The 16,082-nt window shown below is 36.3% G+C and overlaps 2 protein-coding genes across 3 annotated transcripts in view; one reads left to right on the top strand and one right to left on the bottom strand.

Annotated features, from left to right (window-relative positions):
* ssbp3b (single stranded DNA binding protein 3b) overlaps nucleotides 1-6,796 on the bottom strand; it is a 33,592-nt gene extending 26,796 nt beyond the window's left edge. For both annotated transcript variants that reach the window (XM_016272962.1, XM_016272963.1), the window contains exons 1-5: nucleotides 6,626-6,796; nucleotides 5,897-5,969; nucleotides 5,683-5,744; nucleotides 5,273-5,357; nucleotides 2,333-2,422 (exon numbers count right to left, since the gene is read on the bottom strand). In XM_016272962.1, the coding sequence (XP_016128448.1) occupies nucleotides 2,333-2,422; nucleotides 5,273-5,357; nucleotides 5,683-5,744; nucleotides 5,897-5,969; nucleotides 6,626-6,681 (366 nt within the window). In that variant the 5' untranslated portion in view covers nucleotides 6,682-6,796. The remainder of the gene's footprint in view (nucleotides 1-2,332; nucleotides 2,423-5,272; nucleotides 5,358-5,682; nucleotides 5,745-5,896; nucleotides 5,970-6,625) is intronic.
* A 780-nt stretch (nucleotides 6,797-7,576) lies between these two features.
* Nucleotides 7,577-15,606, top strand: acot11b (acyl-CoA thioesterase 11b). The gene is made up of 16 exons (XM_016272958.1): nucleotides 7,577-7,727; nucleotides 8,964-9,163; nucleotides 9,772-9,841; nucleotides 9,939-9,999; nucleotides 11,114-11,215; nucleotides 11,362-11,497; nucleotides 11,813-11,969; nucleotides 12,080-12,199; nucleotides 12,841-12,979; nucleotides 13,157-13,212; nucleotides 13,393-13,459; nucleotides 13,548-13,631; nucleotides 13,755-13,888; nucleotides 14,591-14,722; nucleotides 14,812-14,938; nucleotides 15,192-15,606. The coding sequence occupies exons 2-16, from the start codon at nucleotides 8,974-8,976 to the stop codon at nucleotides 15,348-15,350; spliced, it is 1,734 nt and encodes a 577-aa protein (XP_016128444.1). The 5' UTR covers nucleotides 7,577-7,727; nucleotides 8,964-8,973; the 3' UTR covers nucleotides 15,351-15,606.
* Nucleotides 15,607-16,082: the final 476 nt, after the last annotated feature.

Here is a 16,082-nt window from a genome sequence, read left to right as displayed (position 1 = left end):
AAACTTTATAAATACTACCTATACACATTTTAAAAATAAAGAGATTAAATAAAAATGACAAATGCATACAACAAAATTTCAAAACTTAACATATAAATGAAAAACAAAAAATAAAGATAAAAACAATTCAAAATATTAAAGAACAAAAGGTATAAGAGTATAATAATGATTCTAACATAACACTAAGCCAAACACCAAAAAAACAACTACATGCGTGTACAACCACACACACATACTGTATATGTACATACACATTTATAAATTCAATATATATATTATTTCATTTCCATTTAGTTTGTTGAAGTATTAAAATAACTCAAATTAAATCAAACTAAAAACTTAATAAAAGACCTATACAGACATAATGAATTCAGACATAATGCAACTAAAATTAAAATAAATAACAAATAATACAAATCAAATGACAGAAGTTTATCAGTAATCCTAAAAAATAACACTGCCAAACACACATGCTCAAAAACAACAACTTTCTTACACATAGTAAGAAATGGTTATAAAAAACTGAAACAGAAGCGAAACAAGTAATAGGAAAGAGGAGAAATAAAAAGCGATACTTATTTACATAAATAATATTCATTATAATCATTATTAATATATATTTCATAAATCTGAAAATAAATTATATATATATATTTATTTCTATACTTATACATATAAATATTCAAATCTAAAACTATATACACATATTACACTTTTAAAAAACTATATGCATATAGCATATAGTTAATAATAATAGTAATAATAATAATAAATGTTTAATACTTCCAAACATATAACTGAAATGGAAATATATAATATTATAATATCAAGTCATTATTATTAAAATATAAATATCAATATTCCAAGTATAATACATTACAATAAATTGAAATAGATGTAAATAAAATCTACAAATATATATATATATTTTTATAAAATATGTAATTATACCTAAATAGTATTGCTAATTTTTTTTTAGATATTTATTTTTTTATAGAAAGAGAGCATGCATTAACTTAATTTGCATATAAATTAAAAATCAAAAACAAAAATATAAAAATATTTAAAAATTTAAAAGCTATATATACTAGGGCTGCCCCCTAATAGTCAACTAATCGTTAGTCGACCAAAATTTTATTAAAGGGGTCCAGGGGTCCTATTATGCATTTTCACTTTTCCCACTTTAGTTAGTCTGTAATGTTGCTGTTTGAGCATAAAAAAGATCTGCAAAGTTACAAAGCTCAAAGTCCACTTCAAAAGTTTTGAAAACTGTTGAAAAACATTTCCCGACCAGGCGCCGAGTGCTGCCAATCACAACACACACTGGCCCAGCTAACCAATCACAGTACATTTCGTATTTCAGAAGGCGGGCCTACATTTGATACAGGAACTATTCGAGCTGTTCATGCCAGACTGGGGAGAGAGGTGTTGCAATAATGTAAAATATATGAAAAATAATGTGTTTTTCAAACAACCTAGTATGAGAGCCTGTTTTAGTACACCCCCAAAACAAAATCAACATTGGGCAGGACATCCAAACGCTAGCCTATCATTCATCCACCACAAATATGGCTTATCATCTGAAATATGCAAGTATTAGCAACTTTACATGGCCGCTAAATCTAATGTTAACCGAGAGAAATGTGCGCTGTTTAAGTGTCTGTGTGGAGTGTGGAAGCTGAACATTAGCGCTCACTGCAGGACAGATGGAGGCGCCGGTGCGCTCACGTATTCCTAAAATACTCTGCCATTTTTGGTCATACAGATAAGAGTAATACATCTTTCAAATCTGTTAAGACTCCACATTTATTTGAGTGCACTCACAATAACAACAAACCTCGCTTTTGTAAAATAATGAAAGCAAACAGGATGCACTTTCTGCTGTCTCGGCTTCCTTACTGTTTTTCCCTGACACATTCATAATCATTACTTCTGCCAGTGCGCTGTGGCAAGCTTTATGCGTGTGCTTGAGCGCTTATTAAGCTATGTAGGCAATTAAAGGCTCATTATAATGACTTTTTGAGATGTTTTTTTAATAAATGTGCGATTAATCGACTAATGCTTAAAATGAACGACTACTAGTTGACCAGAAAAATCCTTAGTTGAGGGAAGCCCTAATATATACACACATACACATTCATGTAATAATAATAATACTTGTATAATTTGTATAACACTTACTATAAAAAGATAGAAAGCTTTTTAAAATCATGAGAAACATTAATTCACTGTGACCAAACGTTTGACTAATAGTCTATGCAGGGTTTGGATCAGTGACATCTTAAAAATATCTCACAAGACATGAGGTTTAGAAAGAGGGTGATGATCTAACCTGGAAGAATCCAGGGGGCATGGGTCCACCTGGCATGCCATCTCCTGGTGGCATGTTCCCAAGAACAGGACTGGGGGCCGCTGCGGCACTCTGTGGGCACAAATCATTAAGAAAAAGAAAAAAAAAAGATCAGGACACATTAGATGAGGGGAAAACACCTGTACATCTTAAGTACAGATTTTTTTCCCTAGGAAAACAGATTTATTCCACAAGTAGAAAATGCAGCTTAATGCATTCTAGCACTCATAAATCTGTGCTCTAACAGCAAGCAATAAAGCCAACGGCATAGCCACAAGGTACTGACTGGTGTAAAATCCAATTTTAAGGTCTACAAAACCAAGAGGAAAGAACTAGGTTTCAGAGCACACCAGGGATTTGATCATGCATATAATGTCAGTGGAAAAAGCACAGTGTGGTCTGCTGCCTGTCACACTTCAGCCTGAGTTAACCGAGCAAGGCTTTTCAGAGAGCACTGTGAAATACCACAGGAAGGAGATAGAAAGAAAGAAGAGCAGCTGACCCTGATGGAACAACACAGATCAGAACCGGCCAATGGGAAGAGTCAGACCGAGACTGATCCACAACAATGGAGCAACTACGCTTTTCATTCAGACTATTCAAGTTCACAGTTCAAGGGCCAAGAGGAATTTTTATTTTTAAAATCGATATAAAGATCGATCCTAATCACATTCTTAATAGACACAATAGATATTTTCTGAACATATCATTCAAACTTCATCAGTGTTATGGTTAACTAAACAAAAAATAAATAAATAGTCTCTGCTAATTAAAAAAGCTCAAATAAAATATAAATATTACATTAAATTAAATTGTAAATATAAGTTTAATAAGTTCAAAAATACTAAAACGCAAATTTAAATAAAACTGAAAATAAAACCCAATTCAAAATATTAATAAATAGCACTGCAGTGCATGTTATTCCAAAGAAAACTAAAGTTTGTAGTAAAATTCAATGACTTGATCCATTTCCAAAATGACTTTTCTATTTTGGCTGACGTCACCAAGGCTGCCATTTCCTGTTTCGAAAGGTGAGCAATCCAACTAAAAATTCTGGAAAAGAACGCCTACTTTTCATGATCCAGTCAATTCTTAATGGATAAAATCAATGTTCACCCTTCCTCCTCTTGCTGAGCGTCTTGTTTCGCTCGGAAAATCATATTACTTAAGTGAAATGGGTGGGAATGTCATTTTATGTCACTTTAGGATTAGCTCAAATTTCTCATAACCAAGGAAAATCCTTCAAGTTAAGCCAGGGAAACGTTCCTGGTTGTCCTACCCTGATGACAGCCCTCCATTGGCAATCTAACATCATTATATCACCAAAATGCCCTGAAATAACAAAACAAATCCAACACAGTCCTGCTCCACACAGCTCATCCTTCCCTCACCCTCCAAGTTCGCTTCCATGCTCCTCGTTCCATTGGTCTCTTCCCTCCCTTTTAATCTGCCTACCGACAGGCTCCATGACAGCCATCAATCACTCTCCATCCCCACCGCAGCCCGAGGGGGAGTGTTTCCCCTGACACAGCATGAAGACAACATGGCCACTGTTTAAAGAGGGCGCAGCCTCCTCCCCCACCCTCTGGAGAATAAGAGAGCACAGACCTGACGCCACGGTCCCGACCACAGCTGGGCACAAAAGGCAGGAGACTGCGGCGATCACACGAGGACTTCAAAACATGCCCTATAACAGTCCTGAAGATCCAGCCACGCTGAACATGCGGCTAATTTTCGCATGGCAGATAATGTTTCATGCATCCCTGTATGGCAGCATCCTTTCAGATTAGGATGTCTAGACAGAGGAGCAAGGGTTTGATTTTTAGACTCGCTGCATATGACCTCTGACATGTGGCCCCTCACTAAAGCTTGCGGCTAGACAACAGTGGCCATATATTATTGGTAGGAAGCTAAAGCTGGAGATTTTGCATCATTCCTATATAAGCATATAAGCTGTTGGGAAAATGCATAGAAATGAGATTTAGAGATGCTACAATTTGCATTTCATGGAAAACTAGGAGGACTTAGCTTGCCTAAAAATTATTTGATTTGATTTGTTAGTAACTTCATGCCACTGTAAAGGGTTTCTGCCTGCAAATCCATTTGTTACCCTGAACCACAAAACCAGTTATAACTTATAAGTAGCACGAGTATATTTGTAGCAATAGCCAACAATACTTTGTATGGGTCAAAATGATCGATTTTTCCTTTATGCCAAAAAACATTAGAATATTAAGTAAAGATCATGTTCCATGAATATATTTTGTAAATTTCCAACCGCAAATATATCAAATTACTTGATTAGTAATATGCATAGCTAAGAACTTCATTTGGACAACTTTAACATTTTCTCAATATTTAAATTTTTTTGCACCCTAGTGCACCATAATAATGCTCAGTTGTATCTCAGCCAACTTTGTCCTATTCTGACCAACCATACATAAATGGAAAGCTTATTTATTCAGCTTTCAGATGATATATAAATTTAAAAAAAATTTTTTTTTTTTTAAAAAAGACCCTTATGACTGGTTTTGTGGTCCAGAGTCACATTTTAATAAGTGCCACGTAACACAATTTTGAAATATTTATCAATAGTAAGAGCTGTCCAGGCTTCAATCTTTGCAAAGATGCAGACCTTGATTTCCAATCAGCAGAACATCATGTACATGACAAAGCTGATCGTCCGAGACACGTACCATCTTTGTCTAGAAACAGTCATGATTCCATGGAAAACCCTGCTGATATCATTGCTATTGTAGGGGTGATTACTACATCCTTCACACACACAACACTGTACACACTTCCTTATTATAAAACACAGAGACTCTTCCAGAGTCTGCAAGATTCACAGGCACATGAAATGCAATTTTGTCCTCTAATCTGCATACATTATGGAAACAGTCTGTGCGTTTCTGTACTCACATAGTCATGGAAAGCCTTGGCCTCGCTTGAATGTTCGCATGTGTCTCTCCTCTCAGGAGCTGCACAGTAGAGGTCCCAAAAGACACTGGATAAAGAAAAAGTGGTAAAATAAGCCTGCATATGCCCATGGTTCGTGCAAAAATGATCGCATAATTTACTCATTTTCGAGTCATTTCAAACCTCTACAACTTTTGCTTCAATGGAATAAACAAAAAAACATTTTTGTTGGGAAGTTTTCATTGCAATAACAATGAACCATACAATTTAACAGCTGTGTGTGGTAAAAGATTTTCAGTGAATAACAACACAAATTTCAGGCTGTTTCTTGCATAAACCTATGGTTTTAAAAAAAATGGGTCAACTATTCCTTTTAATATTATAAAAAGACAAAATACACTCGAAATACTCACCACCACCAGGAATGCAGGAACCCAGGAGGGTCTCCCAGCGTGATGTTCTTTTCCCATCGGATCTAAAACAGACCAGAAAATGATCAAATCTTTAAAAATAAAATGCCGTTTATAAGTGCATAGGCCTGAAATACATTTTCAATTTTAATGTTTGCAAGTGTGTGTCTGTAAAAAAAACAAAAGTATGGTCCTCCACTGAGATTGGGGTCCTTACTTCTGACAGGAAAGTCTGCGCTGACTTCTGAGCACCAATGTGTAACAAATACTCATAAACATACAAAGCTAACCTGCAATAAAACAGAGAGAATACAATATTAAGTTAATAAAGCAACAAATAATAAAAAAGGGCATATTATGGTTGGTGAGGACAAATTCAAGAAATCAGTACTGTGTCACACTCTTCTCTGGTTTACACTTAAACAGTGTTTATAGTAAAAATGAAAGTATTATCCAAAGAAAATACCCATTACATTAAGCAAAAAATACTCATTTAAATATTTCATTTATTTATTATATTTTATTATTAATAAACCCCCCATCGAGCAAGAATGCATCTCAAAAACATGCAAAATGCATAAAAACTAAACAAAAGACGGGACCCACTCCCCTCCAAGACTGGCGTCTGAGGCTAAATGAAACAAGGAACACTGAAGCGCCCGTCCCGCATGCAGAAACTATTTCAAATGGCTGCATTAAAATGTAGGCGATTTAAAAAGGCACGGTTTTTATTCTGGATCACATCACAATAATCGGAGGCGAAAGCTCTGTGCCATAGGGGGACCCCAGAATGGCGCACGGCTGGGCACTTTCGATTCAACGCTCGCGCGACAAGCCTATAGCAGCAGCATACGCTCCATATGCAGCCGTGCCTATACTGCCCTAACAATAGGCTACATCCAACACAATAACACACGCACGACGGGAGATGTTCAAAAGACCTTACTTTTCCCGAGCTTGGCCATCCGATGGCACGACGGAGCTTTTGCCTTTAGGAAACATGTTTTTTTGTGTGCACGGGAGAGTCGCCCGCGTTCCCTTTTCCTCTATTTTCGACAAATCATCTGTCACTGCTCCAGGTTCGACTGCACAAACTAAACACACTGACGCCTTCTCAACCAACCTTGACCACTGGGGCGGGGGGAGTGGTGTTGTTTGATTGACAAGGGCAAGTGACCAATGGCAGGGCGCCATTTCTCTTGCGTGATGCCCTGCAGTGACGTAACCTCGGTGACCAAATAGTTCCTTCCTCCAATTTCCTGTGATTCTTTAAAGATGGGTTGCATTAAGCGCGCCACATTAATTATCCCTGTATTTGTTTACTATGTTGCCTTAATGGGTTGCATACTGTGATAGTAAAACTGTGAGAAATCGCAATGCAAGCAAGAAATCAAGCTGAATCATTCACTGATATGTAGCTATGTCTTGAAAATTATTGAAATAGTCTAGGCTATTAATTACAATAATAATAATAATAATAATAATTGTACCGTAAAACACACCATTAGACATATTTTCTTATTTATTTGCGTATTTACCTCTTCAGTTAGGCTATTTATATACAATGCACTTTTCATCAGCGAGTAATCACATCTGCACTCTTTGCAATAAATGTAGATGCTTTGGAAGTAATAATACATATGTTAAGAGAACATGTGTTATATGTTTATGTATTGGCTTCGTGTACGTTTGTTAAGGGTTTTGTTAAGCAAATTCTTAAACTAACTAAACGATTAAAACCCTACACGTAGCTCAATTTTTGGTTTCTTAATATTTTTCTATAATACAGAAACATTGTTAGCATATTCCAAACTAATTGCATAAGGTCAGAGTTGATCCTGTGTAATGGAATCAGTCTACCTTAAAAAGTTTCTGGGCGGCACTGTAACTCGATCGGGCTTATGTGAACAGCCGAGCGCGGTGTGGACACTTTGTATGATTGGGAATATGAATGTTTATTTATTTTCATACATCTTGCAAAGTTTCAGACGTCACGCAGACATTGTTTCTTTCTTCGTGCAAACGAGAGTGGTTTGACATCTATTGATGTAAGTTTGCTTACTTTTTTGTCATAACCAGCAGTAGGCTATTTTAGTTCAGACGCATTTGACACTTGGAATGCCACAGAATAATAACCTGCAATGCAAACTTTGGAAAACGTAATCATTCGTTTTGCATAAAATCAGCAGCATGCAACGTAATGTTCTTGTGAGATATCATCGTAGCCTACTATCTTTTATGTATTTTTTTCTTTTATTAGAAATATATATATATATATATTAAGATATAGTCTCTAATAACTAGTAGTCTTTCATAACTTGTCTGCAGCTCACAATGAAAATAATACATTTATGAATGAGTAGAATGATGTCAGTCAACAACAGGTTACATTAGTTCCAGTCCAGTTTCTGTTGGAGGTCGTTTGTCTGACACATGACAGGTTCTAGTAGGCTATTGCGCTTTGATCGTGCATTACGGCACATTGATTATTTGATATCACTGGTTACATTTGTATGCTTTCAATAGTAAATTCCATCTGGACAGCTATAATGGAATGAGCTGTAATATGCTCTTACATAGCTGAACTATTTGACGGTGCACAGGCCTATTCTAATGACAAACAGAAACGAGTTAAGCGTATTAATCGCTATGGCACGCCGTTTTATCAGACAAACAAGGCTTTGTTCTGTATATAATCTGGCAGGTTGCACCTATAAACTGGAAGTCATTGCAATACACACAGCTTGGATGATCCATCCAATAATTATTCTTTATGTTTTAAATGACCTCTTATGATTTTGATTTAATTTACATAATTATTTTTATTCATACAGTGGGCCTATAATCGCATAGGCTCTCCAGCACAGTAATTCCAAAAGGAATTTTCTTAGATTATAAATCGGTTGCAAGTGTTGCACTTTCAAGTCGACTTATTTTTGAACTGAATTGGTGGACTGACCCCTTTTGAACTGACTGGAGATTTCTGTGGCTTATGAAAGCAAGCTAAACGCTCACTGTAGCTATAACATGCATTTGGAAGGTTTAAAAACAAACATGAGCATGTGTGATGAGTCCTGTGAAGATGACGACGGTTACCTGTCATGATATTCATGCACATTTTTATACAAGACCACTTATAAGAGGATATGATCTAAAAGCTACATTTCCTGACCTTCCTGATATCCTTCAAGACAGTGATATTCAAGTCTAATGCTCTTACCAATGCTAATCTCCACCAAATATGCACACAAATAAACATCTTAACATGTAAGTTGCTCCAACAGAGCACTAGTCATGGCAAATGAGCCCAGGGATCCCATGCAGCTGGAAGAGCCCATGTTTATTCTGGGAAATGGAGAGGTGTATAGGAACCAAACTGAAGTAAAGATGAGCCAGATAGTCCTCCCCTGCCATGCAAACTACTGTGGAGAACTCAGTGCTGGGCAGCTGCTCAAGTGGATGGACTCCACTGCCTGCCTGTCTGGTCTGTTTGAATGAAACCATTATTTGTTTATTTATTTTAGATTTTATTTAATTTTTTACTTCCTTTCTCAAATGATCCCTGCCAATGATCTAAAACTACTTCCAGCTAAGTTAAAAACTAAAGAATACTCTTTTAGGTGATTTGATTTCACTCTGAATCTTCAATATTCATGTAAACACCTCCACACCATATGCTTGTACTAAGTGTCATTAGACATCGCAGATGGAGGAGTCTGTGCAGTTTGGACTGTGATTTCCATCCTCGTACTGTGAATAAACAGAGTAACAGGCTGGTGAGAAAGTTTAATAGCAGTTGGAATGATTTTGAATCATATTTAACTGATAAAAGGCAAAAGCATTTCAGCTGAGAATGTGGCTAAACCTTTGTAGCACTGTGAAGAGCACAGATGGTGGTTGGTAACAGCTTTACATACTTCCCTTAATGTTGCTTAAAATAAGTTTGTTTTTCACTTCGTTCTGTAGCATGGAACATTTTTTCTTCCTTCAGGATTACATACTTACATGTTTGCTTTTCAGCTGAACCTGCTTACATGCTTGCTTTGGGTGTAAACATTTATTAATTATCAATATTTGCTCTCTTGTTTCCAGCTGAAAGACATGCTGGCTGCTCCTGCATCACAGCCTCAGTGGATGACATTCACTTTGAAACCACCATAGGGTAACAACACATACGGGAACTAGTTATTTTGAATTGAATTATATAATTTTTTTTAAATTTTGAATTATTATATAAAAAAATATGTGTCTTCATGCAGGGTTGGACAGGTTGTAAACATTACAGCCAAAGTCAACAGAGCCTTCACATCCAGCATGGAGGTTTGTGGGAACATCTACTACTATTTAGCTGAAATTAGTGAGCACAAACAATTTTATTATGTGAAATCAAACATCTACTGGTATTATCAACATGCTGAATTTTAGTTATTGACTAATCATCGAAAAACATGTTTTTGCATTTCACTTGCTCTAACTTGTGTGTTAATCTATATGGGAATATGCTCAAAAATATAATGTGATATAATAATCTAGTTCCATATGTGGGAAACTATATTTTTCAATATAATGCAATATATGCATGGATAATGTATGACTATATATTGATAAATATAAAAAAATATATATCAAGACAAAAACGGCACTACATTTTTACATGTAGGCCTAATGACATTATTAAATCACTAAATTAATTCAATTCTCTATCCTGTGTTGAACACATATTCATAATTTCATATTAATTTCACATATTCACATTTAACTCACTCTATTCTTTGCATAGTCATACATCTCATATATGAAAATATGTGTGATGATATAAGAAAAAGTGTTTATTGAAAATATAAAAATTTTAGCATTTTTGGTGGGTAGAAAATTATATTTATAACTTAATGGATTGAGTGCTATTTGTACTATATATAAATATAAATATATTGATCTATATACTGTATCACAATATAAATTTTCCTCAAGTGTACATCTGTTGCACATACATGTTCCCATATAAATGTGAATATACAGTACATAAATTAAAATAATTTACACACACACACACACACAGTACCATATTTTATCACACATACATCTTTCTATTATGAAATGTATTATTGAATACGAAATTACATACATTATGATATAACGGTAAATATAATGTTGCATATGTTTCAATATATGAAAAGTGGTAATTCCTTATGTATTATTCAATATATTGTAATATAGTAAACACAATATATTATTCTGTATATTTTCAATATACAATAAATCATTTAAAATATTCATTGTTAAAATATAAGGAAATCTATTTTCTTTGCATAGGGGTATGCTACAAATATTGTTGAACTTTATGATAAATTGCAATGTTCCTCATTTATAAGCTGCTTTGGATAAAAGCTTCTTCTAAATGAAGAACGGCTGCTGATTTGGGTCTTTGTCTCAGGTCGGGGTTTTGGTGAGCTGTGAAGATCTCTTTAGCGACAGACATTGGAAGGTCTGTCACGCTTTCGCCACCTTTGTGGCCCGACGTACCGAAGCAGGAAAGGTAAGAAACATCACGTCGAACTAAATCAGAACAATTTTAGCCACAAGTTTGCACACCCTTGAATCAGATTTGTGAAAAAGATCTTGGATTTGGTCCAGGTCTTGTTAGAGTTGTGATTCATCAGCGCCGTGTTTGGGTTTGCACAGGTACAGCTGAAGCAGGTGATTCCACGCACTCAGGCAGAGCAGATGGAGTACAGCCTCGCAGCCGAGCGCAGGAGGATGAGACTGATCCATGCAGAGATAATTAACGATCTTCTCAGCAGCTGCTCCTCTCAGACAGGTGAGCGGAGACACTGCTCACTCACTTTCTCCAGGTGTGTTTGTTTACTTGCAAGACTTTGAAGAGAGGTCTCAGGAACACTTGCCACAGGAAATGAGTCGTGAATCAGAAGTTGAGTTCTGATTGAAGATGTCATTCGGTTTGTTTGGTGTCTCTTCATAAACACGCCGCCAACATTCATTTAAGCGTATATATATATATGTGCAGTAAACCTTCACCGTTCACTTACAAAGGGTCACGTGGTTTGAAGTGTGTAGAATAAATAGACTGGAAGACGCAGTCACTCTGATAAGTGGTGCTCTATCTGTTTGTCAGTGAGTGAGTGTCTAGATTACCAGGAAGCGGTGCCTGCGGAGCGGACTCGGGTAGAAAGCGTCGAGCTGGTGCTCCCGCCCCATGCCAATCACCAGGTCAGCACGTTTGGTGGACAAATCATGGCCTGGATGGAGAATGTAGCCACCATCTCTGCCAGGTGTACAGTCCCTATTTTACTACAGTCAAATCTGATGATAAAAAAAGATATTTAAATGCATACGCAAGGAAACCATTGGTGTGTCATACTCTATATGCTTTTTCTTCTAGTCGTTTGTGTAATGCTCACCCAACTCTGCGGAGCATAGACATGTTCCACTTTCGTGGGCCGTCCCACATTGGAGACAGGCTGGTGTTGAAGGCAATTGTAAACAATGCTTTCAAAAAAAGGTACGTCTATATCAAGAAAAAATTGTGGACCACTGGGATGCCTGAGGCTGTATATATTTATCATTCAAAAGTTTGTTTTTTAAAGAAAATATTTAAAAAGTTACTTCTATTCAGTAAGGACACATTAAATTGATCAATGACAGTAAAGACTTTTACATTGTAAGAAAATTTAATCTTTCAAAAAATGCTGTTCTTTTGAACGTTCTATTCATTAAAGAATCATAAAAAAAGGACTGGAGTAATGATGCTGAAAATTCAGCTTTGCATCACAGGAATAAATTACATTTTAAAAATATATTCAAATAGAAAACAGCCTGAGTGAGCATAAGAGACCGAACCCAATCTTTTAACGGTTATATTTAAATATATAAAGTATAAAAATATAATATTTATAAAATGTATATATTTTAATATTAGATTTGTTTATCATATTTGTTTTATTGGATTATAAAAGCTATGGATCAGTACCACTATGTAGACTAAGGACTTAAAAACAGTATATAGTGAAATATAATATAGTATATACCTATATTATAAACAGTAAAAGCTATGGTTCAGTATCACTTACATCCATGAATCATGGAAGCCTGATTTATCTTTGAGCAACCTGAACAACTGGTATTTCGTGTGTGCTATTCCAGTATGGAGGTGGGAGTGTGTGCGGAGGCCTATCAGGGTGGAGAGCCCCTGCGACACATCAACACCGCCTTCATGACCTTTGAGGTCTTGGACAATGACAGGAAGCCATGCACGTTGCCAAGGATACGGCCTGAGCCTGTGGTGAGCTGTAACATTCCTGGAATCCCTCACATGGTGGAAGAGTTTAACTTGTTGATGGAGTTCAAGAGGGTGAAACAAAATGAATGGGATATGCAGTGCTTGCTTTACACTGAGTTTTAAAAACGGAATCTTATTATTTCAATTACAAATCATTATCTTCTTATCCTGTCTTTTTAGGATGGTAAAAGACGCTTTCAGGAAGCCATAGCCAGAAAGAAAATCCGCCTTGACAGGTAGGATTCTTAAGATTTTGTCTATTATAACAGGTTATGCCATATTCTTTTGATATCATACGCCTATTTATAAGCTCTGGCTGCATGTCATATTCAAAGTTAACTTTACAGCTATAAAAATTCCTGCATAGCAGACCAGCATGGGACACTAGATCACATGAGTATGCTCTCCTCTTACAGGAAGTACATAATATCCTGCAAACAAAGCGAGGTTCCTCTCTCGGTTCCCTGGGACCCAAGTAACCAGGTATATTAACCTGTTCTAGTAGCTATACATCTCATGGATTTGCTCAACCTGCTTTGTTGGACCATGTGACTAATCCATGTCTTGGCAGATGTACCTCAGTTACAATAATGTTTCGGCACTGAAGATGTTGGCTGCCCGGACTAACTGGGTCTTAACCTCAGAGAAGAAAAAGGTGGATAAGTTTTGTGCACTTAAATTTTCCATTTTGTCTTTTTGAGATTACATGGGGGACTTGAGCAGTCAAAAATGTTGTAGATGCTTGAGGGAAATTAATGAGCTGAAACATTGTGCCCAGGTGAGTTTATACACACTGGAGGAGAACCAAATGTTGTGCTTTAAGGTGGAGACTCATGTAGCTGTGGCGGCCGAGCAGGTGTTTCTGTTACTGTCTGATCTAAGGCGAAGGAAGGCATGGGACCACCACTACCAGTATGTCAAATGCATTTTATATAACAAAAAAAAATTAATTGAATTTTATAAGCGACAGACATTTAACAGCCATTTTTTAAATTAAAATATAAAGTTTGGAGTTTATAGTATTCTTTTTTTATTATTATTTCTATTTCAAATAAATGCTGTTCTTTTGGGATTTCTATTAATCCTAAAAATGTATCACAATGTCCACAAAAATATTAAAAAGTATATAAAAAGTAGTACACCTGTTTTCAACATTGATAATAATTAGAAACATTGTTTGTTTCTTGAGCACCTAATAAGCATATCATAATGTTTTTTGTTTGTTTTTGTTAAGATCATGTGACACTGAAGACTGGAGTAAATTCAGCTTTGCCATCACAAGAATTTATTACATTTAAAAAAATAGTTGTAATATTTAAAAATATTGCTGTTGTACTGTATTTTTGATAAAATAAATGCAACCTTGGTGAACATGAGACTCAAAAACATTAAATCCTATTACTTTTAACAGAGTTTTTTAATTAATAAAAAAACATTAAAATCTATAAATGAACACTTTTTGGTCAACTTTTTGCTGCAATGTAAATTTAAATGAAATGTTACTTTTACAAGTGTCTTTGGTGTTTGTTACAATGGCTGGCAGATAAAATAAAATGATCAGCCACAGTTTCAAATTACTTGATTTAACGTAGAACGCAATATGCCTTAATACAGAGAGTGTGAAGTGATAACTGACTCACATGAAGACGACACCATCTACCAAGTTGTCACCCCCTCTGTGACTAAAGGAGGCAAAGTCCAGGACTTTATCCTCCTGGCCTCCAGGAGGCGCCCTTGTGATTCTGGGTAAACCTTAAACTCCTACAAAATCTCTATATTGTGTCTTGTGTATTTCCAAAGAACAAAATAAGTTATTTCATCTTTGTCACTTTTAGAGACCCTTATATGATTGCCTTGCGTTCTGTGACCCTGCCTGCGTACCCTCCCACTGAAGACTACAACAGAGGAGAGGTGCTGTGTGCTGGGTTCAGTATCTGGGAGGAGGAAAACTCTTTCACTAAGGTAATAAATACACAGAAAGCCTAATGGACACTTATACTGAATGAGTGAATGAGTCAAAGTTCAAGAATGAACATGGCTTTAAATGTAGCAATCTCTTTTACTGAAATAATGTGCATGTACATTAGCCAATAACACTGTTTATAACTCATGTTTAGAAACTGCTTAGAGTGGTCCCTGGTGCTGCCACGTAGGTGTTAAAGTACTGAAGGTTAAGTGCGTATGGTTTACATGCTTACGTATGCATTTCTCTCAGATTTCTTACTACAACCAGGCCACTCCTGGCGTGCTGCCCTATATCTCCACTGACATCGCTGGGCTTTCCTCCAGTTTCTACTGCACCTTTGCCTCATGTAGCGCTTTTCTGGAGGAGAATAAAGACAGCCTGGCTTCCCTGCCCACCTCCACCCTGTAAGAAAGCTGAATTCGACAATCTATGCTCTTCAGAAATTGATTTTGCTTCTAAAAAAATGGTTATGGTCCAGATATAAGGTTGACACAGACATTCACATTTGAGTTTATATAAAAGATCATGAGCTTTAGGTACGTAAAACTCTTATTTTCCATACACTCTCAGAAAATAAAGGCACAGAACTGTCACTGCAATGGGACCCTATGATACAAAAGCTAAAAGGTACATCTCTGTACCATATTTACCTCTAAATGGTACATATTACCATTAAAGGGATCATATGATGCTTTTTTAAAGATTATTATTTAGTGTACTTGGTGTGACAAAATATGTTGACATGCTTTAATGTTCAAAAAACGCATTATTTTTCAAATACTGTAAATTATTGTAGGTCCTCTATGCCCCGCCTCTCTCAAACGCTTCGTTTTCTACAAAGTCCCTCCTTCCGACAAGCGCAGTCTGCTCTGATTGGCCAGCTGACCCAGTGCATTGTGATTGGCCGAACACCGCAAGCACTCGTCGGAAATGTAACGCCCCTTACCATAATCACGAGCTTCATCTTTCAAAATAAATGTAAAGACAGAGCCCGAAAGGGGAACAGAGTCACATGACAGACACAGTGATGAAGCTGGTATGTGTTTGCAGTACACAAGCCACGGTTAAGACAGCTGACTCCACTGTGATGTGACCCTGTCTCTCTCTCTCGCTCTCTCTCTCTCTCTCTCTCGCTCTCTC

This window comes from Sinocyclocheilus grahami, unplaced genomic scaffold, assembly GCF_001515645.1.
Source record: "Sinocyclocheilus grahami isolate Dianchi unplaced genomic scaffold, SAMN03320097.WGS_v1.1 scaffold75.1, whole genome shotgun sequence".
Lineage (NCBI taxonomy): Eukaryota > Metazoa > Chordata > Actinopteri > Cypriniformes > Cyprinidae > Sinocyclocheilus > Sinocyclocheilus grahami.
Note: the sequence above shows the minus strand (reverse complement) of the source record. Positions and strands in the feature narration are given on the sequence as shown.